The sequence below is a fragment of the Equus przewalskii genome, chromosome X, assembly GCF_037783145.1.
Source record: "Equus przewalskii isolate Varuska chromosome X, EquPr2, whole genome shotgun sequence".
Taxonomy (NCBI): Eukaryota; Metazoa; Chordata; class Mammalia; order Perissodactyla; family Equidae; genus Equus; species Equus przewalskii.
The window spans coordinates 37129978-37154358 of NC_091863.1; the positions used below are offsets into that span (position 1 = coordinate 37129978).

The window sequence follows — 24381 nt, forward strand, 5'->3', positions numbered from 1 at the left end:
TGTCCATAGATGTGTGGTTTTATCTCTGGGCTTTCAATTCTGTTCCATTGATCTGTGGACCTGTTTTTGTACCAGTACCATGCTGTTTTGATCACTGTAGCTTTGTAGTATGTTTTGAAATCAGGGATTGTGATTCCGCCGGCTTTGTTTTTCTTGCTCAGGATTGCTTTAGCAATTCGCGGTCTTTTGTTGCCCCATATGAATTTTAGGATTGTTTGTTCAATTTCTGTGAAGAATGTTCTTGGGATTCTGATTGGGATAGCATTGAACCTGTATATTGCTTTAGGTAGTATGGACATTTTAACTATGTTTATTCTTCCAATCCATGTGCAAGGAATGTTTTTCCATCTCTTTATGTCATCGCCTATTTCTTTCAAGAAAGTCTTGTAGTTTTCATTGTATAGATCCTTCACTTCCTTGGTTAAGTTTATCCCAAGGTATTTTATTCTTTTCGTTGCGATTGTGAATGGGATAGAGTTCTTGAGTTCTTTTTCTGTTAGTTTATTGTTAGTGTATAGAAATGCTACTGATTTATGCACGTTAATTTTATACCCTGCTACTTTGCTGTAGTTGTTGATTATTTCTAATAGTTTTTCTGTGGATTCTTTGGGGTTTTCTATGTATAAGATCATGTCGTCTGCAAACAACGAGAGTTTTACTTCTTCGTTACCTATTTGGATTCCTTTTATTTCTTTTTCCTGCCGAATTGCTCTGGCCAGCACCTCCAGAACTATGTTGAATAGGAGTGGTGAAAGTGGGCACCCTTGTCTTGTTCCTGTCCTCAGAGGGATGGCTTTCAGCTTTTGTCCATTGAGTATGATGTTGGCTGTGGGTCTATCATATATGGCCTTTATTATGTTGAGGTACTTTCCTTCTATACCCATTTTACTGAGGGTTTTTATCATAAATGGGTGTTGGATCTTGTCGAATGCTTTCTCTGCATCTATTGAGATGATCATGTGGTTTTTGGTTTTCATTTTGTTGATGTAGTGTATCACGTTAATTGACTTGCGGATGTTGAACCATCCCTGTGTCCCTGGTATAAATCCCACTTGATCATGGTGTATAATCTTTTTGATGTATTGCTGTAATCGGTTAGCCAAAATTTTGTTGAGGATTTTTGCATCTATGTTCATCAGTGATATCGGCCTGTAGTTCTCCTTCTTTGTGTTGTCCTTGTCAGGTTTGGGGATCAGAGTGATGTTGGCTTCATAGAATGTGTTAGGGAGTTCTCCATCTTTCTCAATTTTCTGGAACAGTTTGAGGAGAATAGGTATTAAGTCTTCTTTGAATGTTTGGTAGAATTCTCCAGAGAAGCCGTCTGGTCCTGGACTCTTATTTTTGGGGAGGTTTTTGATTACCGTTTCTATTTCCTTACTTGTGATTGGTCTATTCAGATTCTCCATTTCTTCCTGATTCAGTTTGGGGAGATTGTAGGAGTCTAGGAATTTGTCCATTTCTTCCAGGTTGTTCAATTTGTTGGCATATAGTTTTTCATAGTATTCTCTTATGATCTCTTGTATTTCATTGGTATCTGTTGTGATTTCTCCTCTGTCATTCCTGATTTTATTAATTTGCGATTTCTCTCTTCTTTTCTTGGTGAGTCTGGCTAGGGGTTTGTCAATTTTGTTAATTCTTTCGAAGAACCAACTCTTTGTTTCATTGATCCTTTCTATTGTCTTTTTTGTTTCAATATCGTTTATTTCTGCTCTTATTTTTATTATTTCCCTCCTTCTACTGACTCTGGGCCTTGTTTGTTCTTCTTTTTCTAGTTCTGTTAGGTGTCGTTTGAGGTTGCTTACGTGAGCTTTTTCTTGTTTAGTGAGGTGAGCCTGTATTGCGATGAATTTCCCTCTTAGGACTGCTTTTGCTGCATCCCAAATGATTTGGTATGTCGTGTTCTCATTTTCATTTGTCTCCAGATAATATTTGATTTCTTCTTTAATTTCTTCAATGATCCATTGTTTGTTGAGAAGCGTGTTGTTTAGTCTCCACATTTTTGCACCTTTCTCTGCTTTTTTCTTGTAGTTGATTTCTAGTTTAATAGCGTTATGATCAGAAAAGATGCTTGATATTATTTCAACTCTCTTGTATTTATTGATGTTTGCTTTGGTTCCCAAAATATGGTCAATCCTTGAGAATGTTCCATGTGCACTTGAGAAGAATGTGTAACCTGCTGTTTTTGGATGAAGTGTTCTATATATATCTATTAAGTCCATCTGGTCTAATTTTTCATTTAATTCTATTATTTCCTTGTTGATTTTCTGTCTGGATGTTCTGTCCATTGGTGTTAATGGTGTGTTGAGGTCCCCTACTATTATTGTATTGTTGTTGATGTCTTCTTTTAGTTCTATTAAGAGTTGCTTTACAAATTTTGGTGCTCCTGTGTTGGGTGCGTATATATTTATAAGTGTTATGTCTTCTTGGTGGAGAGTCCCTTTTATCATTATATACTGTCCCTCTTTGTCTTTCTTTATCTGTTTTGCTTTGAAATCTACCTTGTCTGATATTAGTATAGCGACACCTGCTTTCTTTTGTTCATTATTAGCTTGGAGTATTGTTCTCCATCCCTTCACTCTGAGTCTGTGTTTGTCTTTGGGGCTGAGGTGTGTTTCCTGGAGGCAGCATATTGTTGGATCTTGTTCTTTGATCCATCCTGCCACTCTGTGTCTTTTGATTGGGGAGTTCAGTCCATTTACATTTAGAGTGATTATTGAGACGTGGGGACCTACCACTACCATTTTGTGTCTTGTTTTCCGGTTTTCTTCAGTTTCCTTTGTTTCTCGTCCCATGGTTTAATCTGTTCTGATGTAGAGCTGCTACTCTCTGTTGTTGTCCTTCTACTTATCTCCTCTGCTCTTGGTTTTGTAGCCCCTTTCCTTTTTTGGATTTTTCAGGAATGAGGGTTTTCCTGAGGATTTCCTGAAGAGGAGGTTTTGTGGCAATGAACTCCCTTAATTTTTGTTTATCTGGGAAAGTTTTTATTTCTCCATCGTATTTGAAGGATATTTTCGCTGGGTAGAGAATTCTCGGCTGTAGGTTTTTGTCCTTCAGATTTTTGAATATATCATTCCACTCTCTTCTAGCCTGTAAAGTTTCTGCTGAGAAATCTGCTGATAGCCTGATGGGGGTTCCTTTGTAGGTTAGTTTCTTTTGCCTGGCTGTCCTTAATATTTTCTCCTTGTCGTTGACTTTTGCTAGCTTCACTACTATATGCCGTGGAGTTGGTCTTCTTGCATTGATAAAGTTTGGAGATCTATTGGCTTCTGTCACCTGAAGATCCATCTCCCTCACCAGATTTGGGAAGTTCTCAGCCATTATTTCTTTGAATAGGTTTTCTGCCCCTTTCTCCTTCTCTTCTCCCTCTGGTATACCTATAATCCTTACGTTGTATCTCCTAATTGTGTCTGATAATTCTCGGAGAGTTTCTTCATTTCTTTTAAGTCTTGCTTCTCTCTCCTCCTCTGCCTGCAACAATTCTATATTGCCATCTTCCAAATTGCTAATTCTTTCCTCCATATTATCGGCCCTACTGTTCAGAGCATCTAGATTTTTCTTAATCTCCTCTATTGTGTTCTTCATTTCCAATATTTCTGTTTGGTTCTTCTTTATCGTATCAAACTCTTTTGTGACATAGCTCCTGAACTCGTTGAGTTGTCGGTCAGAATTCTCTCTTAACTCAGTGAGTATTTTAATGATGGCTGTTTTGAAGTCATCATCATTTAGGTTATATATCTCATTTTCTTTGGGATTGTTTTCTGTGTATTTGTTACTTTCTTTCTGTTCTGGAGATTTAATGTATTTTTTCATATTGCTTGATGATGTTGATTTGTGCCTCCGCATGGAGATAGAGTTTAGTTGCTCCTTTCACTTGTTTCAGCTGCTGCGGTGGGGGGAGCAGCTGTTTATACTTCACCAACCAGGAACCCTGTCCGTAGTTGCTAACTGGGCCTGGGCCCCTCTTCGTAGCCACAGTGGCCCTTTGGATTCCCTCCTCTGCCGTGGGGGCCGTCACGGGGGGCTTCAGGCTGCAGGGGCCTACTGTTGTTGCCCACCTAGATGCGCTCTCTCCTTGGGGTCTGCAACGGTGTTATGGGCTTTTCCAGCGGCCAGGGGTGGGATCACTTATATTTGTCGCTCCGTTGCTGTCGGCACCCACCAAATCTCACTTGTCCTCTATGGGTCGCAGGAGAGCTATTGGCATCTTCTACAGTCTGTGGTTAGTACACCTAGCTATGCTGCTTTTGCCCTGGGGTCTTCCAGCCTTGTGGCTGGCGGCTGGGTGCCTTCTACTGGTGCTGTGCAGAGGCTTTCCCTAAGGCTTCTGTGAGCCTGTAGGGTTTCCCCCTAGGCTACTAAGCTGGGTCTCTGGAACTCTCTCCAGCCCCAGTCCTCTCCGAGATCTCCGGCAATCCCTAGCCTCACCGGGTGGGCAACGGCAGCTGGGGGTCGCCCCGTCCTCTGGGCTTCTCTCCGGGCCTCTGCCGGGAGCTCTGAATGCTCAGCGTGGCCCCTCTGCTACCGGCAGACAGAGAGTTTTGTCTGCTGCCTGGCGGAGCTCCGGCGCTTCCCCTCCGGGTCGCCGGACCCGCCTTTGAAAGTTCCCCCGCCCCGGTCCTCTCCGAGATCTCCGGCAATCCCTAGTCCCGCGGGGCGGGCAACGGCAGCTGGGGGTCGCCCCGCCCTCTGGGCTTCTCTCCGGGCCTCTGCCGGGAGCCCTGAGTGCTCAGCGTGGCCCCTCTGCTACCGGCAGACAGAGAGTTTTGTCTGCTGCCTGGCGGAGCTCCGGCGCTTCCCCACCGGGTTGCCGGATGCGCCTTTGAAAGTTCCCCCGCCCCGGTCCTCTCCGAGATCTCCGGCAATCCCTAGTCCCCCGGGGCGGGCAATGGCAGCTGGGGGTCGCCCCGCCCTCTGGGCTTCTCTCCGGGCCTCTGCCGGGAGCCCTGAGTGCTCAGCGTGGCCCCTCTGCTACTGGCAGACAGAGAGTTTTGTCTGCTGCCTGGCGGAGCTCCGGCGCTTCCCCACCGGGTCGCCGGATGCGCCTTTGAAAGTTCCCCCGCCCCGGTCCTCTCCGAGATCTCCGGCAATCCCTAGTCCCCCGGGGCGGGCAATGGCAGCTGGGGGTCGCCCCGCCCTCTGGGCTTCTCTCCGGGCCTCTGCCGGGAGCCCTGAGTGCTCAGCGTGGCCTCTCTGCTACTGGCAGACAGAGAGTTTTGTCTGCTGCCTGGCGGAGCTCCGGCGCTTCCCCTCCGGGTCGCCGGATGCGCCTTTGAAAGTTCCCCCGCCCCGGTCCTCTCCGAGATCTCCGGCAATCCCTAGTCCCCCGGGGCGGGCGTCTCTCTGGGACCCTCCAGGCGCCCCGAGCACCAGGCTGGGTCTCCCCGCCAATGGCGGGGAGAGACTCTCCCCGCGGGCTCAGGTGTGCAACTCCAAAGTTTCCCTCTGCGTTTAGGAGTAATTGCAGGGGGTTTAAGTAGGGTTCTGGTCACCTGTTTCCACCGTCGCTCCTCTGTTGTGTTCTCGCTCCTGCCCTAGATGTGTGTGGATCCTCTGGGGGCGTCCGTTGGAAGAAAGCCGCTTGCGGGTACTAGGCTGCCCGTCGGGGTCGGAGAGTTTTCACCTATTTCCACATCCTCCCGGAGGAAAGTCCGTCCGCCTTCCGATGTATAGTCGCGTGGGTGTCTCAGACGTCCTGAGATGCTGTCTGGATATCCTTTGTCAAGCGATAAGTGTCCAAATAATTGTAGACTCGAAGGGCGAGAGACAAAGAGGACTACTCACGGCGCCATCTTGGAATCCCTCCCTGAATGTTTTCTTTTATCCCCTTCTTTCATACATGAAAGGTAACTTGGTATAAATACCCTTGTGTGCTTTGCTCTTTTTTCTCATTTAGTATATCCTGCAAATCACTCCGTGTCAGTTCTTAGGGCTCTTCCTCCTTCATTTGCAGAGCTGCATAGCACTCCATCATGTGGATGGACTGCAGTTTACTCAGCCACTCTCCCATGTGTGGGCATTTAGGTTATTTCCAGGATTTGCAGTTACAAACAATGCTGTAATAAATAACTTTGGTGACTGACTTTTGTGAGAGGGGCTGGCGCCAGATCTGAAGGCAGACGTGTCTGCTTCCAGAGCCACTGCTCCCTCTGCACAGCCACACTGCCTCTCCAGTCACAGCCCAGGCCTGAGACCATGCCCTGGTCACCCTAGCAGGACAAGGGTGCTCCCTCTCCTTGTCTGCTTCTACAAAGAACCCCAATGAGTGGGCCACTTGAACAGCTTGTCTAGCTCCCCTTTGCTGGTCCATTCCTCTAAGTTGCCTTTTTGGAGGGTCATTATATCTGCAAATTCAGAGCCTCCTGCCTGAGTGTTGACCCTCCCACACAGCCCACAACCATTCTTAAACAGTGCCATAGAGAGCTGTGGACAGAGCAGAGTATGCTCATGCGCACATGAGCTCAGCTGTGCCAATATACGTGGGCAACAGTCCTGCAGTGGGCAGAAAAGCCACATCACCACCAACAGGCAGTGAGTCTGGAGCTTTCAATAGGCCGAGAGAGCTTCCTCGCTTCTCTTCAACACTGAGTGTGGACGGACTTCAATTACCTGTTTGAGGAGGATTCCCTTCCGAGCCTGGAGGAGAGCTGGGCTGGGAAGGCGAGTGTAGTGGCTGCCCAGCTGCCATTCATGATTAACCCAGAGTCTGGATAGCGAGAGGGAAAATGGCCCCAGTCAGACTGCCTAGCAGCCTTCAGCATCCTGGGGGTTCCTCTGGGCTGGAGTAGAGGCTTGGGGCAGGGATCAGGGTCCCTCCCAGGAGGCTGCAGCCCTCACCTTGGCCGTGTGAGGAGCCCTTCTGCCAGGAGACCCTCTGCTCTTTCCCTCCATTTGCCTTCAAATACAGAATGTCCATACGTGCCAGGCTCTTGAGTGACATTGTCTTATCCAAACAGAACAATAACCTTTTGAGGGTGAATCTGTTCCTCCTCATTTTATGGATAAGAAAAGTGAGGCTCAGAGAGGTCAAGCAACTTGACCAAGGTTACACAGTAACCAGAAGAGTCATGATTTGCAACCAGATCGGAATCCAGAGCTCTAGATCTTTCCAAAAAGAACACAAATCCAAGAAAGTGTCTAACACTAGAGGGAATGTTCAGGCTCCTGGAATCACTTATAAGCAGAAGTCGGATGCTGCAGGGGAGGACTGACTGGGAAAGCAGGAGACCTAAAAATTGTTACTTTGAGCAAATCATTTAACCTGGTTTCCTCATTTGCAAGGTAGGACTTGCCCACAGGGCTGTGGTTATGCCCACCTGCTAAGTGCAGCCGATGGAGTCTCTTCTCATAGGTCAGTCCCCATGCCATGGTGGTGGTTAAATATTTTATATGTCACCTCTGGTCCCATGCCTACTCCACTTGGTTGTGGAGGTCAAGTGAGACCCCAGCAAACCCCAAGAACACTCTCTGCTGAAGTTAAGGAGAATTAGTATTCTCAGGCACCCAGGGCTGGCTGTGTGGGCACGCAACCCACACAGTTGCAGGGGGCCTGCACTTAGTTTAATGCTCTGTTGTCTCTGTCTTGCAATTCGTAATAACAGGAAGCCCCACATTTTCATTTTGCCCTGGGCCCCACAAATTATGTAGCCAGGCAAAAAGACAGTGGCTGGTAAAACTCAGAAAAATACTCTAACGCCTCCAATCAGATTTCAGGGGACTGAGAATGTACCTCAATGACTTTGTTCTGGTTGAAGTCTCTTGAGTGTTGACTCACCTGTTGCCTGGCTGTTGAGGGGAAAGAGCTGTTTTCAAGGAAGTGGCTGTGTCCTGTAAATGGTCAGCACGGCATCTTAGTCCGTTCCAGCTGCTATAACAAAATACCACAGACTCAGTGGCTTCTAAGCAACAAACATTTATTTCTCACAGTTCTGGAGGCTGGGAAATCCAAGATCAAGGCGCCAGCAGATTCGGTGTCTGGTGAGGACCCACTTCCTGGTTCAGAGTCGATGCCTTCTCACCGTGTCCTCACATGGTGGAAGGGGCCAGGGAGCTCTGTGAAGTCTTTTTTATGAGGGCACTAATTCCATCCATGAGGGCTCCACCCTCACGACCTAAGCACCTCCCAAAGGCCCCGCTTCCTAATACCTTCACATTAAGGGTTAGGATTTCAATATATGAATTTTGGGGGGACACAAACATTCAGTCTATGGCACATTGTGTGTGGAAAACACCAAGGAAAAAGGGCTAAAGTACACAGTCATTATCCTCAGCAAGAACATTTTCTGAGCAGCTGCTTTGTGCCCAGCCCTGTACTGGTTGCTATGGGGAACACAAAGGGCCCCATGCCACCGCCATCCTCAGGGTGATCCCAGCTGGATGGGAAGCTAAGACACAGATGTCTCTGGAATACCCTTGGGATTACAGAGATGGGATTCTGAAAGGGCTTGCCGGGGACTGGGCTGTCAGGAAAAGCTTCTGGTCAAGGCAGGACTCAGACAGGGTCTTAAATGATGCTTGGGACTTAGGAAGTGAAGGAACAGAGCCATCTAAGCCTCAGCACTGGGTACAGCGGCATAACACGCTCCCTTCCATTGGGGCTGGCTTCTGAATCCATCACAGTAGACTGGAGTTGGGGAGTACTGCAGGTCTGGTCCTCTGGAAGCAGACATTACGATGGAGTTCCCGGTGTGTGTTAGTTTCCTGTGGCGGCTGTAGCAAATTGCTCCGAAGTGGGTGGCTTACAATAATGGAAATTTATCCTCTGCAGTTTTGAAGGCCAGAAGTCTAAGATCAGTTTCACTGGGCTGAAAGCAAGGTGTTGCGGGGGTGACCAATCCTCACCCTCTCAGCCAGGCCAGGAAGGCAACTGTCTCACAGACTCTCAGGCAGCCCAAAGCTGCCCTTCCAGAAGCTTAGCCTGTCATCTTCACTGTCCTGTTTGCCCCAGGGGTAGTGCCTAGAGCAGTCCAAAAGCAACCCCCAAAGGCAACCTACTGCCCCACAAAATAGGACTTTTCTTGACCTATCTTTAAATGTGAATGAAGGGACGAGAATTGGGTAGGACAGGGCAAACGTCAGAGACAGACGGGGAAGGCAAGAGGAGCATGGACTGGTAGCAGGAGTTCTGGAACTGTCCCAGCAAGTCATTCTTCTTCCCTGGGCCTCAGTTTCCCCATCTGCAGCATGAAGCCTGTTAAGCCGGGCATTCTGACCTATAGGTGGTGATTCAGAGGTAGAACAGAGGAGGCCGACTGAGAGGTCCCTGGGGATAGAGGACTGGCAGGGAGGCTGGGCAAAGTCCAAAGAGCCCCCCACTCATGCTTGAGGGCCCGGGGCAAGAATAAACATGGAGGCCCACATACCATGGCTAAATATTTAAAAGGTCTAAAGCAAACTAACAAATTGTTGAATAAAATATGTTCTGTTGGCTGACCTTGAAACAAATATTTTTTTAGTGACCTGTAAGGCCAAGTTTGAATGAAAATTCTTGGACTGCTTAGAGGCCTGTGCTGGAGGCCGCGGCATGGAGACAGCTGGCCTGGGTTCCCGCCTGCGGCTACAATGACAATGTTCTACCCACAGACCTCCCACTCCGGGGAGCAGAACTGGCTAGGTGCCCCGCGCTGAGCTTTGAAATCCGTCTTTGCGGTTTGGCTGAGGCCACGCTTCCCACAGTCTATTCCCTGCAGCGGGGATATAAGGGCCGTCCATTCTTGGGAGGCTCGGGGCTCCTCTGACCGCTGGCTTTGCCTCAAGGACACCCTGACAGCCTTGCCGAACCTTCCAGAGGGCAGGCTAAGATGCTCCCACAGGCGCTTCCCTGCCTCACTGGGGCTCAGACTTGCAGCACGGCCTGCTGGTTCTCCCAGCTCCCTCCTTCTTTCCTTCCACACAGGCAGCTTCCTTAATACAATCCTTGGTCATTTAATCCTGTCTTGACACCTGCTTCTCAGAGGACCTGCATGAATGCATTGGCCGCCAGCCCGCCCCCATTTCCTTACTCCTGGCTCCTTCCCACACCACGAAGCGCCTCACATGCACGCATGTGGGGCCCCAGGCACGCAGGGCATGGTCCTGTGTACACGTCCCCTTGGCCAGCACTCTCCTCACCTTGTGGCAGTGTGGGGAGTGTGGCGGGAGGGCTAGTGCAGGGGCACAGGGAACAGGAAGGGGTTCCTCCTGTCTAACTCTAACGTGCTACTGGCCAGAGGCCTCGCCTTCCCTCCACGCCAGCGTCCTCACCTCCACAGCTCTGTCTCATTTGCCTTGCCTGTGCATGCTTCTGGAACACTCTTTGTAACCACCTGGGCTGGGGAGAGGGAGCATGTGTCTTGTCCCTGGCCCTTCTTATCTTTGTCTTCTTTCACTCACTCAAGAGTCTGGTGGAGAACAGAGGAAACTGAGGCTCAAAGAGGTGGAGTGTCCATGCCAGGATCTTCTGATGCCCACCCCTGGGTCTTCCATGGCGCCCCGGCCAGCGGGGGTACTCACGCGGTATCACATGACTGCCCTCTGGTCGCTGGAGTATTCCTCAGTCCCTGGGAAATGAAGGTGCAGTTCTCCTAATGTCTACAATGGAGCTGCTTCTTTCAACCTTGCAGCAGCCCAACCAGAGAAGAGAGGGCCAAGGATGTTGTCCCTGGAGGCCAGCGAGGCTGCAGCCCCTCAGAACTTATCATTATACTTGCAGTCTGGGTAGCGGTAGGCAAATCTGGGGTCACAGGTTCTCAGGGGTCTCAAAATGTCCTTCAGCCGGCTGGCGGCCCCAAGGACTTCGGCATCTGGGCGGGTATCCTCCCCACACCAAGTGAGGGTGGCGTCTATCTCCTCCTGCACTGGGGAGGGGAACTTCCCCTGGAGAAGTCGAGGCAGCACCTGCCGACACACCAGCACCAGGCTCTGCTTCTCAGGGACGGTGTCACAGGAGGGCAGCTCGGCCTGGCAGTCAGAAAGCAGGCAGCTAAAGATGTCTTTATTCTCTCCTGCCCTGGCGGCTGCTTGGCTGCCTAGAAGAGAAACGGGAGATGTTACATATCCTACAACCTGTTCTCCTTGGGGGACGCACCACTGATTGGAATTGCTGGGTGAAGTGGGTTAGTCTCCTAGCCTCTCCTGTCACCAGGAGATTAGAGCTTGGGGACACAATGGCCCCCGCTGAGAACAACATGGGAGGCACTCTCTCTTCTACGATAGGATGAGGCCTGGGCATGGAAACCCACTCATCCCCACCAGAAGCTGGGCTTCTAATTGTAAGGTCACCTCCATGATGTGATTCTCCCATTATTATCACTGAATTAGGAAACTCAGGAAGTTACTAGAACCAGTTTCATTTGTTCTTTTTAAATACAAAGTCAGGAGAAAGAAGAGGTAATCCTATTCTTATGCATTCAACGAGTTGTAGAGGGACTGACATTCAGTGGTTTACATATCCCGAACATTCTGGAATTAGCCTCATTTCTTCTAATTTAATTCTTCTTCTTTTTTTTAAAGGTATGCTTTTTTTTTGGTGAAGAAGATTGGTTCTGAGCTAACATCTGTTGCCAATCTTCCTCTTTTTGTTTCTCCCCAAAGCCCTAGCACATAGTTGTATATCCTAGTTGTAAGTCCTAGTTCTTCTATGTGGGATGCTGCCACAGCATGGCTTGAGCGGTGTGTAGGTCCATGCCCAGGATCTGAACCAGCGAACCCTGGGCCACTGAAGTGGAGTGCACAAACTTAACCACTACACCACCGGGCCAGCCCCCTGATTCTTCTTAATAAAGGCAAATCAGGAAATGAATAAGTGTGGCTTAATTGGTCTATTTTTGTAGGCCTTCTCACATAAACAAAATCAGAAGTCAGAAAAGAAAATCCTCCGTCTTATTATTCAGCTCAGAAAATTTGGTCACTGCTGGAGATTGGGATGTTCAAAGGGTTCTAGAACCCTGGACAAGCCTTCGTACATAGTGAGAAGCATGATTCACTCCTACACCTCATTGGATGCCATGCTTTTTAGTTTGAAAACTTTATAAAAAGCAAAGCTCCCCAAATGGATTGTGAAGTGTACCAGTGAATGAGCCAGATATTTCAGTTTCAGATAAAGGCTATAAGCATCTGATGAGAAAGGCCCTGAGGGCGGATGCATCTGGGGGTTGCGTGTGTGAGGAGGGCAGGATGGGCTCCTCAGAGGGTACAGTCAGATCAGGCCACCATGCAAAATGCCCCCCACAGACAAAGTCAAGTCCAGCTCCCCTTTGGAGATGGAGTCGGAGCAGAGACTCTAAAGGGACAGAGGCGCATTTTACGACAGCTAACATCCCCTAAACTTGGGCTGCTCTCGCTATGACACACACACTGGAAAGGCCCAATCATGTGACCCCCAGTCACCTCTCCCTAGCTCTTGTCACTCTGACTTCCCCTCTGACAGCTGCTCAGCCAGGCTCATGCTGGGTACCTTCTTGCCTGTCGATGACGCCCAGTGTGCTGGCATCCCGGATGAACAGATGCCCGTTGTTAAAGATGCCAAACATGCCCGCATCAACGTGGGTGAAGTAGAAGAAGTAGTTCAAATCGTTGCTCCTCAGAGACTCCAAGACACCAAGGAGCTGATAGGCCAGGTCGGCTGCCTGGTCTGGGGGTGCACTGTAGAATTCCTGCAGTGGGCTGGTGCTGGTGCTGATGAGGAATCTGCCACAGGAGCCCAGGTACCTGGGCAGCGGCCATCCCTCTGCGCCAGGGAAGATCTGCCAGCCGGAAGGAAGAGGCATTGGAAGATTAGAGAGAAAAAACTCCCAGAGACAGCTCGTTCTCTGCGTCTCACCAAGAGCGCACAGAAAGATCAGCCTTATACAAGCATCCTCCTTCTCGAAACATGTCGGCGAAGTGTCCCTCGGCCTTTTTTATACCTCTTGGAACATGGCAATGCACCCCCCTTGCTTTTTTTTAGTGGAGAGATTCAGAAAAGGAAGCTCTTCTTTCCATGCTGTGGATTGCATTTCAACGGAGTTTACCGGGAGGTATGAGGATGCTGCTGCACTTGCTGCGACTTTAGACGGTACTCAGGATTCAGGGGAGTACGTTTATTTTAAGAGTTGGAGAGTTGAAAAAATGAGACTAGGATTTGAGATTTCACAGATATCACAGTTTAGGAAGAGGCCATGGGAAAAAAAAAAGAGGGTCAACATAAGGACAATTTAAAGGAAAATATTTTTAAAAATAACGGTGCAGGCTCCCGGTTCTGGGATAGGGCAGAAACCATGGAGATGGCCCCTGGTAACTCAAGTGTGAGGAGCCACTGCACTGGTCCAAAGTGTCCTTCATCTGGGCCCTGGGCAAATGTGCCTGGCCGGGATAAGTACATACTCACAGATGCTCCCCAAACTGACTGGAACCTTCCAACAGCCTAACACTGGTCTAGGGAAGCACACAGCCCTGGCCGGTCTCCTCTCTCTCCTTGTAAGAGCTCCAAACTTGTGGATGTGTGAGGAGAAAAAGAGAGGAGGGAATCCTGGCTGATCTTTTCTTGACTATTTATTGAAGCAGCTATATTTAGAATGGTATTTCTTTAAACTATGGGGGAAATGACAGAAACTATAAATACTTAGCACTTTTTTTCTTGTTTCCTTCTTAAAAATTGGAGCCATCCCTGTCTCTGGTGATTTTCCGTGGCCTTCTGTCCATTTTTACCCTCTTGCCACATTGTGATGAATCCTTTCTTGTTTCCTGGGCCTATCGGGGACCTCTCTGTGCCGTGGAGGGAGGGCCCAGGCCTACTGGCAATGTCTAAATGTCCAGCTGCTGAGTCCTCCTCGGTTGGTGGCAGATCAATGCCATGCCCTTCCCGGGCAGAGCCCAGGGTGGATGGAGGGTCCCAGCCTAGGCCTCTCAGGAGCCAGGGCTGGGAGTAGCCAGGGTCTGCCGCTGCCAAGGCTAGGACAATGGGCTCCCTTGCTGACACTGGCTAAGTGACTGTGGTGAAGTCACTTCACATCTCTGAGACCCATCTGGGAAAGGGGACAATAATAATATTCCTGTGGGGTTGTCGAGTTGTCCTGAGCATTAAATGAGATAATAATGTCAAACATCCAACACAATGCCTGGCACACAACAGGTGCTCAATAAATGCGAGCTGTTAGTATGTATTTAGCTGTCATCTCTTTGGCCAATAAAAATAATTATATATAATATATATTTAATAACATGTAATTAAAATATAACCTATATATAACATTATTATATATTATATTGTAATAGAATTATAGTTATATATTATATAATTACATATAATTACATTACATAATTAATTAAAATAAATATTAATGGTCTTCATTGTAGCTTCTTGCCTCCTCCCTCTCCTCCTCCCTCTCTTCTTCTTCCTCTTCTTCTTCTCCCTTCCTCTCCCCTTCCTCCTCTTCCTCCCTCCTCCTCTCTCTACCCCTCCTTTTTCTGCTCCCTCCTCCCACATCCTAGTTTTCTCTATGCCCACTATGTCAGTGTCCTGACTCGGGATTTGAGGCAAATGGGTGCAACTGGGCTCCACGTGTTCCATGGGTGCTTGTTGACTTGTTCAGCTGCTGTGTCTACCACTGGAGTGGAAGCTGCATGAAGGCAGTGGCCACTAAGCCTGTCTTGTCGGCCAGTGTATCCCCAGGTTCTAGTGCACCCTCATTTATTTGACCATTCTCCTATTGATGGGCATTTAGGTTACTTCCATTTTTTTCTGCTTTCCAAGCATGGCTGCAGGGCACATCTCCAGGTAGGTCATTCTTTGGCTATTTCCCCATCTCTTGCGCTTGCTCAAATCTTAATGATCTTTGAGGTACAGGTCAAAGTTGCCCTCCTTTACAAAGCCCTTCAGGGCTGCCTCAGGCAGAGAAGGTGACCATTGACTCTTGTCGCGCACCCCCCCACCCCAGCCTTGAGTTCTCACACCTCTTCCCTCTACAGCAACCACAGCGCTTTCCCACTGTAGAAGCCAATGAATATTTAGTGAATGCCACAGGAGTACTAACATGGGCTGATGGCCCCAAGGCGTGCAGTAAAGGGGGAGAGAGCTTAACCCAGGGCTGGCCCCTTCGGAATTCGACTTGAGCCCCATTCCTGGAGGGGCTTTCCGGGGGTCGCTGCGTACCTGTAGGAGAATGGGATGCGCGTTGACAGCCAGCGTGTAGAGTAGACGCAGCTTGTCGCGGTCGGTGAAGTGGTCCATGAAGATGCTGCCAGCATCGGGCACCTCAGCGTAGCGCCGGACCACACGGTCCAGGAGTCGCTGCGACGGACAGCGCAGGAGGGGACTGGGCAGGCCCTGCGAGAGGGGGAGGGATGTTGAGCACTCGTGGGGGGCCGGCAGGACCAAGAACGGACAGGTCCTGCTGACTGGGGAGACCCGTGGGCCTGGGGGGCAGAGCACCCCTAGGGGGCGTGGCGGGAGGGGGCTGAGCAGGCTACCTGGGGAACGGGAGTGAGGCGGGGTAGGAGGCCCCGGGAGCCGAGGAGAAGTGTCTGAGCAGTCCCCGGGGCAGGGTAGCTGGGCACTGGGCAGCGGTAGGCCCCAGCAGGCCGTGGAGCCTTGGAGCGCCTGCGTCTCCAGCCACCGCCGCACCTCCGCTCTGCCCTTCCACACAGAGCTGATTCCAGAGGGAATTAATCAGATTGGCCCTCTGTGATCGGCCCTTTCGATTCCTTCCACCATTTCACTACGATGTCAACACAACTATGATGCTATGCATGAGCATCTTTATGTGTGCTGCTTTGTATTCTCGATAAAATTGGGAAATACGGACCCAGGTTTATTTTCCATGACCTTCTAGCCCTCCCCGACACCTTTCTCTTCACACTGAACAAAGACAATGAACCAACTGAAAAAAGAAAAGAAACATAGTTAAGAACAGGGCCCCAGGGCTCAGTCTGCCAGAATTCAACTCTGGCTCCACATTTACCAGCCAGCTGTGTGAACTTGGACAAGTTGCTTAGTCTCTCTGGACCTCAGGGTCCAACCTAAAGTGAAGGTGCCAGTAATAGCACCCTAGGAGGTCATGAGGCTCAAATAAGTTAATAGATGTAAAATACTAGAACACTGTCTGCTGAGCAGTGAGCACTCCATAAATGCTAACTGCTCTTACCAAATTAAAAAAGTTCAAATTCCCAGCACAGAGAAGAGCGGCGATAGCCCCTGATGGTAATGATAGCCTGAGTCAGGCTTTGTCGGAGAGAACAGGATTTTCAAGTTCCAAGAGGCTGGCTTTGAAGATCACAAACCAAAGCCTGAAAGACCCAGGGCAGAAAGTGTGTCATGGAGTGTCTGTAGACCACGTTTACAGGCTGCCAGCCTGGCAGAGGCTCTGGCTGAGTGATCTGCTGGAGTAGGCGCCGAAGGGCAGTCTCCAGAGACCTGGGCACCGCAGCGTGGGGCGAGGACAACAGCCTAGACCTCTCTGTCTCCCCACTGGGAACCCAGGAGGGTGGAAGGATCCCTGGGGGCCTTGAGGTTAGGGCTTGGAGGTTGGTGAGGCTATGGACAGGCCAACAGGGTAGGCTGCCCAACCATTCTGGTTTGCTTGGGACTGAGGGTTTCCTGCTGACACTGGGAAACTGAGATGGTTGGTCACACTACCACAGGGCCACAGCTGGACCATGGCCATGGGCAGAGTATGCTCCTGCCCCCAGATGAGGACCAGAACAGACTGGCAGAGGCCAGTGTGGCTGCTTGTGGAACTGTCACAGCCCAGGCATGCAGCCTGGGCACCAGGTGAGCCCCTGGACTCCTCAAGGAGGGAGGGTGCAGGTTGGGATTCTGAAGTGACCGGACATGATGGGATATGACTGAGGTTGCCTGACAGTGTTTAGATGACACTTTCCACCCCTCAGAGGAGTGGGAGCACCAGAGTTCAGCTCAGGGAGAGAAAAGTAAGGAACATTCCATTTTTGTGCCTCTGAGTCTGTGAGTGTCCAACTCATGTGTGCTCCATCCATCCTTCGGGAATGTTTACAGATGGGAGGAGAGGGGACTAACCCACCAAGTGCCAGGCGGTGGGCTGGGTATTTCACGTGCAGCAGCTCATTTAATCCTCCCAGGCACCCCACGAGGTAGGTGCTATTATGAGCCTCATTTTGCAACTGAGGAATTGCAAGTTTGCAGAGTGTAGTAAGGGTTGGATTTGGGATTTGAACATGTTATGGACTGAATGTTTGTGTCCCCCAAAAATTCACATGTTGAAACCCTAAACCCCAGTGTGATGGTATTTGGAGATGGGTCCTTTGGGAGATAACTAGGTCATGAGAGTGGAGCCCTCATCATGGAACTAGTGCCCTTATGAGAAGAGAGAGTAGCAAGCTGGCTTTCTGTCTCTGCTCTCCGCCATGTGAGGATACAGCAAGAAGACGGCTGCCTGCACACCAGGAAGAGAGCCCTCACCAGGAACCGAATCTGCCGTCACCTTGATCTTGGACTTCCCATCCTCCAGATCTGTGAGAAATAAACGTCTGTTGTCTAAGCCACTCAGTTGTGGTATGCTGTTATAGCAGTCTGAGAGGAACCCAATTCGTTAGACTCTAATATCCATGCCTTTTCCCCTGTAATAGGTCCTGCCCTGCCCCCAGCCCCATAAGCTACTGGGGTGGGGATCAAAGAAGACGATTTGAAGCTATGAGAAGATCTCTTTGCTTTTGACAGTCTTTCCTACACAGCCTGAAATTCCACCATTAGAAATAATCATTGGTGGTCGGAAGAGGTAACTAATTTCTTCTTCACTTCTCCAAGAGCCTCCTCTTAAATACCTCTGGGAGAGGTAGGACACTAATTGGCCATAACAATGACAACGATAATAGGTAATAATGATTGAGTGCTTATTATACAACAGGAGCCCTTCTAAGCCCCTCACAGCTAGTGTGTTCTTTCATTTACTCCTCATAGAAACCTAATGAGGTTAGAGACTACTATTATTCCCATTTTACAGATGGCAATACTGAGATTTAGAGAGATTAAGTGAGTTGCCTCAGGCCACACATCCCTGGTATTTGTACCAAGACTATATACCAGGTGAGAGGTAGGTGGAGCCAGGCAGGGCCTGCAGCCTTGTCTTTACTGGGATACAACCCTGCAGTTAACTGAGATCAGGGTGCTCATTCATTCCTTCACCCACCAATGTTTGCAGAGAATCTCCCAGGACCAGACTGCATTTGAGGAATTGTAGCTATGAAGGGGAACACAACAGGCCCCGCCCTCCCTGGGCCTGTTGGGCGGGCGAGGCCATCCAGTGCCCAGCAGCTACAATGTGGTGCGGGGAGAGCTCCAACTGCAGCAAGGTCAGGGAGCTAGCAGGGCACGCTGGAACTTTTGTAGGCCTCTGGAGTTTTGTCTTCATGGGCTTCTTCCTCCATAAAAATATTAAAAATTATATTTTGCAACTGCATTGGTATAAAGACAAATATATTATTCATATTATATATTCAAACTTTTTTGGACCTAAAAGTTCATTTTTTCTTTTGATTTTATATATGTATATAAAATATACATATTTATTTTTTTGGGGGGGAGGAAGATTGTCGCTGAGCTAACATCTGTGGCAGTCTTCCTCTATTTTATGTGGGATGCCGCCACAGCATGGCTTGACAGGCAGTGCTAGGTCCACGCCCAGGATCCAAACCTGTGAACCCTGGGCCACACAGGCAGAGCCTGTGAACTTAACCACTGTGCCACTGGGCCGGCCCCTCTTCTGATTTTAAAAGAAATGGAAACATTTTCATGGGCCCCTCAAAGGCTACTTGGAAGACAGTGAAATCTAAGGTGAGGCCTGAAGCACGGGTAGAGTGAACCTGCAAAGAGGGTGGCAGGGGACTTTATGCAGAGGGAACAGTACATGCAAAAACCTGGAGATGAGAGAGAGTGTGCTGGAAACTAGGAGTAGGTTAGTACTCCTTGGAGCTCGAGTATCACTAGTGAGTGTGGGCAGAGAAAAAGCCCTGATAAGAAGAAGCCCAGAGTCATTTTAAGGAATGTTGATTTTATCCGGAAGGGATGGGGAACCACTGAAGGCTTTAAGCAAGGAAGTGATATGCTCAGATATACATTTTAGGGAAATGATTCTAGGTGCCCTGTGGAGGAGAGATTCAGAGGAGTGTGGCTAAGACTGCTTGTTACTGACCCTTGGATTTTTAGTGAGGCATTTGGCTGCCGGAATAAATTTTCCATTCTCAGCTTCCTTTGCAGCCAAGTGTGGCAATGTGACTAGGTACTGGTCAATGAGATATAAGGAGATATTTCTGAGAAGGATCTCTAAAGAGAGAGGGTGTATCCTTCTTCACTCTTTTTTTCTTCCTGGCTGCAATATGGAAGCAATGGCTGGTGCTTGGGCAGCCATTTTGGGCCAGCGCACGCTAAGGGCTGTGGAGCAGCAAAACGAAATTTGGCTGGGTACCTGAGAATCACGGAGCCACTATATCAGCCCTGGACAGCTATGTATCGGTTTCTTTTAAGTAAAAGAGAAATATATTTCTATCTTGTTCAAGCCACTGTTATTTGGATTTTTTGTCACGTGCAACTGAACCTAGTCCTCAGTGTCACAGGAGAAGAAAGTGGAGGCAGGAAGGTCAGTCAGGACGATGTAATGGTCCAAGTATGAAATGAGAGAATGAAAAAATTTGAAGATAATTGTTCATAGTAGAATCTAGAAGTCTTGGTGATTGGCTGAATGGGGGAGGGGGCAAGGAAAAAGGAGGAGTCAGCGATAGTACCCCACATGAGGGTGGACGCCAGAGGTATCATTTGCTGAGCTGCTTTTAAAACCTGTTCACAAACTCTTTGACACCCCTCCCATCCAGGGATGGAGTCTAATTCCCCTGCCTTGGAATACACACTGGCTTTGGTGACTTGCTTCTAGTGACTGGAATGCTTACAGGAGTGATGCTGCGTGACTTCTGAGCCCCGGCCATAAAAGGTGATACAGCTTCTACCTGGCTCTCTTGTACCCAACCACCATGCTGCAAGGAAGTCCAGGCCACATGGAGAGAAAGCAAGATCCCCTGCTTTCACCCAGCTGAGTGCCTAGCTGACAGCCAGCCCCAACTTGCCAGCCACGTGACTGAGCCATCTCGGAAATGGCTTCTCCAGTGCCGGACAGAACCATCCCAGCTGATGCCGCATGGAGCTTGGTGAGCCTTCCCCACCAAGCCCTGCCCAGACTGCAGGAGCAAAATCAATGATCGTTGTTGTTTTAAGCCACTACCTTTTGAAGTGGTTTGTTACATCAATAAATAGCTGCTGAATTTGCTGAGCCGCCTCTAGAACGATAGGCAGAAAAGACTTTAAAGACCATCTTGTACCCCAACTTCCCTTTATGGTGAAGGCAGCTCCTTTGCAAGGTTCTACTCGCAGAGTAGGGCTCCATCTATTTCTGTTTGGTGTGTGCTGGCCCAGGGCAAGCCCACAATTGTATTGGCCAATGGCGAACAGAACTGGGAAAACGAACATTTCCAATAAAATAATGATTCATTTCAAAACCAAATGCATCCTCTTTGGGAGTTTCTAAATCACCACTTCCTTCCGCACACGTGGGCAACAGGGCTAACTTGCCGCCTTCCAATGAAAGGCAGAAGGAAAACGAAACCCAGGCCCTCTGTTGCTCCTCCCGCTCCCGTGTCTGGTTTCCTCATCCTCGAGTTTCCTGCCTGACGCGGTCCCTTAGGGAACCAGCCAGCCCATCAAGGTCTTCATGGTGTGGTGCTAGTGACTGGGCGTTTGCTGTACTGCATTGTCACTTCACAGGGGCCTTCTGCACAGCATGGTACCGAGAGCGATTGACCACAATCCCTAACAGTCTGTAAAACAGTCAATAAAATTTAGTAGGTGTGTCACTTGATGGTCAGTTGTATGCGTTAACTTGGTTTGGCTATGGTGCTGTTATTCAAGCAAACACTAATCTAGGTGCTGCTGTGAAGATAGTTTGTAGATGTGGTTAACTTCTACAGCCAGTCGACTTTAAGTAAACGAGATTATCTTTGATAATCTGGGTGGGCCTCATCCAATCAGTTGAAAGGCCTTAAGAACAAAACTAAGGTTTCCCTGAGGAGGACGAAATTCCACCTGTGGACTGTAGTTTCAGCTCCTCCCCAAGGGTCTCCAGCCTGCTGGCCTGCCCTATGGCTTTTGGACTTACCAGCCCCCACAGTCACATAAGCCAATTCCTTGAAACAAATCTGTTTTATATATATATATATATATATGTAATATTATAGTATATGTTATATATAATTACATATTATATATAATTATTTTTATATGAAATATTTTATATAGTTAATAATTTAGATTGTAACATTATATGAATTAATAAATTACTGATACTGTATATTTTATATAATATCACATATATTATATACATATAATATTATACACATACACGTAGGTGCACACACAGATTACACACTGGCGCTCAGGGAAAAAGCACTTGTTCCTCGTGGAAATGACAGCCACCCAGACTGGAATCTAGATTTGCTTTCGCTTTTGAAGCTTCTTGTGAAATCTGAGTGCACAAGATGTAACTTCCTCCGTGAGTTGTTTGACATTCAGTCGCCTTTCACTTTCTCGAATGTGCTCAAAACATGTCACCAGCCATCAGTAGTGTCCTTATTTAAAGGAGTCTTAGCAGAACGGAAGCATGAAAGTTAAATTGTCTAGACAAATGACTTCATGACTCTGATGGAGGTCCTTCAGAAGTAAAAGAGCTACGCTTGTTGTTCCTCTCTAGAAGCCAGAGAGAAGCGAGCTCGTCCACTGGTAGAGCAAGAAGGGAGTTTCCTTCAGAGCAGACCACAGCTTAACAATTGTGTGGATTTTCAGTAATTTTGCCAGAATCGCCCTAGTTCCATCTCAAGTTCCATCCCCTGGGTGAGCTCTGCCCAGCTTGAGGGGCCCATCCAAAGTGGAAGACCGCAGCAGGGGGACCACATCTCAGTTGGGGTGGGCTGCGTGAAGGCCCCATCTAGGGAGCCATGCAGGGTGGTGGAAGGAGGCCGGGCTTTGGAGCTGCCTGCCTGGCATCAGAGTATACTGCGCACGTGTAGCCCATTCCCGGTGGTCCTGTGTGTCGGTGAGTTCCGGAGGGTGGCATGGGGGCTGCGCGTGGAGGGCTGGTGTGGAAGCCTCTGTAGTGTTAGTTATTTGAAAACATGCTTGGCACAGCACAGTCGGGCCGAGGAGGCTGACACTTTCTGGAAGCTCTAAGCGTCAGGCTCTATGGCAAGCCTTTCCACAGATATTATCTCAGCACACACGGGGACTTTGAGCCTTTAGTTCTGTCTTGTCCTAGTGACTCTCCTGGAAATGTAAAGTCATTGATTAAAAAAAGGGTTAAAAATTTGCAGGAAATGCAGTGACACTAATTGCCACAGCCCATGCTGGCAAATGCAAACAGTACACTGCATTATTGTGAGCTAGTAAAATGCTCACATTTTCCAGATGAGAATACTGAGGTAAGGACCAGGAAGGGAAAGCGGCTTGTTAAAGGTCATGCTACTTCTTGGTGCCCAAGCTTGGTTTCATACCCAAATCTCAGTAAGACATTAAAAATGATTTAATGGGCAGAGAGGGGAAAAAAAAAGGAGAAACTGGTGATTTCAGAATAGGGTAGTGTGCCCCAAAGTTGACTGACAATCGAAGGCTTCAGAGTGCTATTAACAATGTAAATCCTTAGAAATCCTGAAAAGGTAGGTCCAGTGAGGGCCTGAGACTCTGCATTTTTGACAGGTGTCCTAGGTCATTCTTGTTATCAGGCAAGTCTGGGAAACAGGTGGGAGGAGGAGATGTGATTCAGCTTTCCCGTCTTAGGAGGCTTGAGTGAAGTCCCCCAGCAGACGTCTTCCTTTCTTTTGGGCGCAAATACAAATGATTGATTGTGCATTCTTTTTTTTGTTGTTAAAAATTGGCATCTGAGCTAACATCTGTTGTCAATCTTCTTCTTTTTTTTTTCTTCTTCTCCCCAAAGCCCTCCAGTACATGGTTGTATATTCTAGTTGTAGGTCCTTCTAGTTGTGGCATGTGGGATGCCGTCTCAGCGTGGCTTGATGAGCGGTGCTAGGTCTGTGCTCAGGATCGAAACCCGTGGAACCCTGGGCTGTCGAAGCAGAGTGCACGAACTTAACCACTCGGCCACGGGGCCGGCCCCTGATTGTGCATTCTTGATGGCAGAGTGTGGACGTCTGGTGGAGAAGCACTTCCCCGTCACTCCTCAGACAGCCAGTACCTTTCCCCAGAAGGTCTTGGTTGATAAAAACTCAAAACATTACCCTTTAAAAGGGGCTATGCGCACTGTACTAAGGGTGCCCTGGAAGCCCAGACAACCTTCAACACCCAACCAAGTGAATCTCTTAGGAAGGAATCAAATGCTTGGAGGAGAGATGGTTGCTGACCCCGTTAATCCCATCACAGAGCCCGCTCTGCCTTCTCAGAAGGTTTGAACCTCTCTGCTAGAGAGCCGGGAGAGCTCGAGCTGGAGGAGGAGGAGAGGCATCAGGAGTGCCAAGCCGTAGCTGGAAAGGCATCCACTGTCCAAGGGCCACATGCTGACTCAAACTGGCCGTTAGCCCTATGTTGCCACTCAGGGTGACAAGACCAAAAGGAGAGCTGGACTCCTAGGTGCCTCCATTTTTATACTTCCTATGTGGGGTCAGGATGGTGAAGATATTAGGATTGTACCTTTGGTCATTTTGGCCAGGAAAAGGTGCCAGAAGTCACGCTGCTGAGTAGTTCATTTTCACGTGGTGGAAGGACTGGAGAACTTGTTCACCTTCTGTACTACTGTCTGTCCTTCTGCCTCCTTGGGACTTGAGCACAAAGCCAGTTTACAAGTCTCACAGAACATGTGTGGCATGGCGAGAGGCACGTGTTTTGCACTCAGTAAATGGTACACATTTTGTCACCATCATAGTCATCTGCATCAGCATCAGCATCATCACTGCCACGTTATAGACGCACCTTCTGACCAGCCATGCTGCTCTCTGTGCCCTACGTCCCCTTCTAGCTGAAGCTCCGTCTCCCCATGGCTGGCCTGCTCAGGCAAGCCGAACAAGGCCGTCTTTGACGGAATGGGGGTGCCTGGTGTGAGAGGCTCTGCCTAATGTGGTGTTGATAGAGTTAAGCCGATTATTCTGACTCTCTTTTGGGAGTTAGAGTCCATCTGAGAAAGAGGAGCAGGGGCAGAGCTACGGAAAGAAGCAGAGATGCCATGAGGCAGGGTCATTGGGGGCCCATGAGAGACAGGCTGAAGCACTAGATGCATGGTTACTGGGTGCCAGAGCTGCCTCAGGCCCCAGAAGCTTCCAGGCCCAGTTCTGGGCCAGGGGTGGCCTTATTACAAACTCGTTTTCCAGAGAGTGAGTTCGCTGAGCCTTTGCTCCTCACCCCTGGGAGAG

The 24381-nt window shown here is 48.8% G+C and overlaps 1 protein-coding gene across 1 annotated transcript in view; it reads right to left on the bottom strand.

Moving 5' to 3' along the window:
- Window positions 1-7893: 7893 nt before the first annotated feature.
- Window positions 7894-24381, bottom strand: part of DIPK2B (divergent protein kinase domain 2B) — a 44882-nt gene continuing 28394 nt past the window's right edge. The window contains exons 3-5 of the mRNA XM_070606397.1: window positions 15107-15280; window positions 12431-12719; window positions 7894-11003 (exon numbers count right to left, since the gene is read on the bottom strand). Of these exons, the coding sequence (XP_070462498.1) occupies window positions 10663-11003; window positions 12431-12719; window positions 15107-15280 (804 nt within the window). The 3' untranslated portion in view covers window positions 7894-10662. The remainder of the gene's footprint in view (window positions 11004-12430; window positions 12720-15106; window positions 15281-24381) is intronic.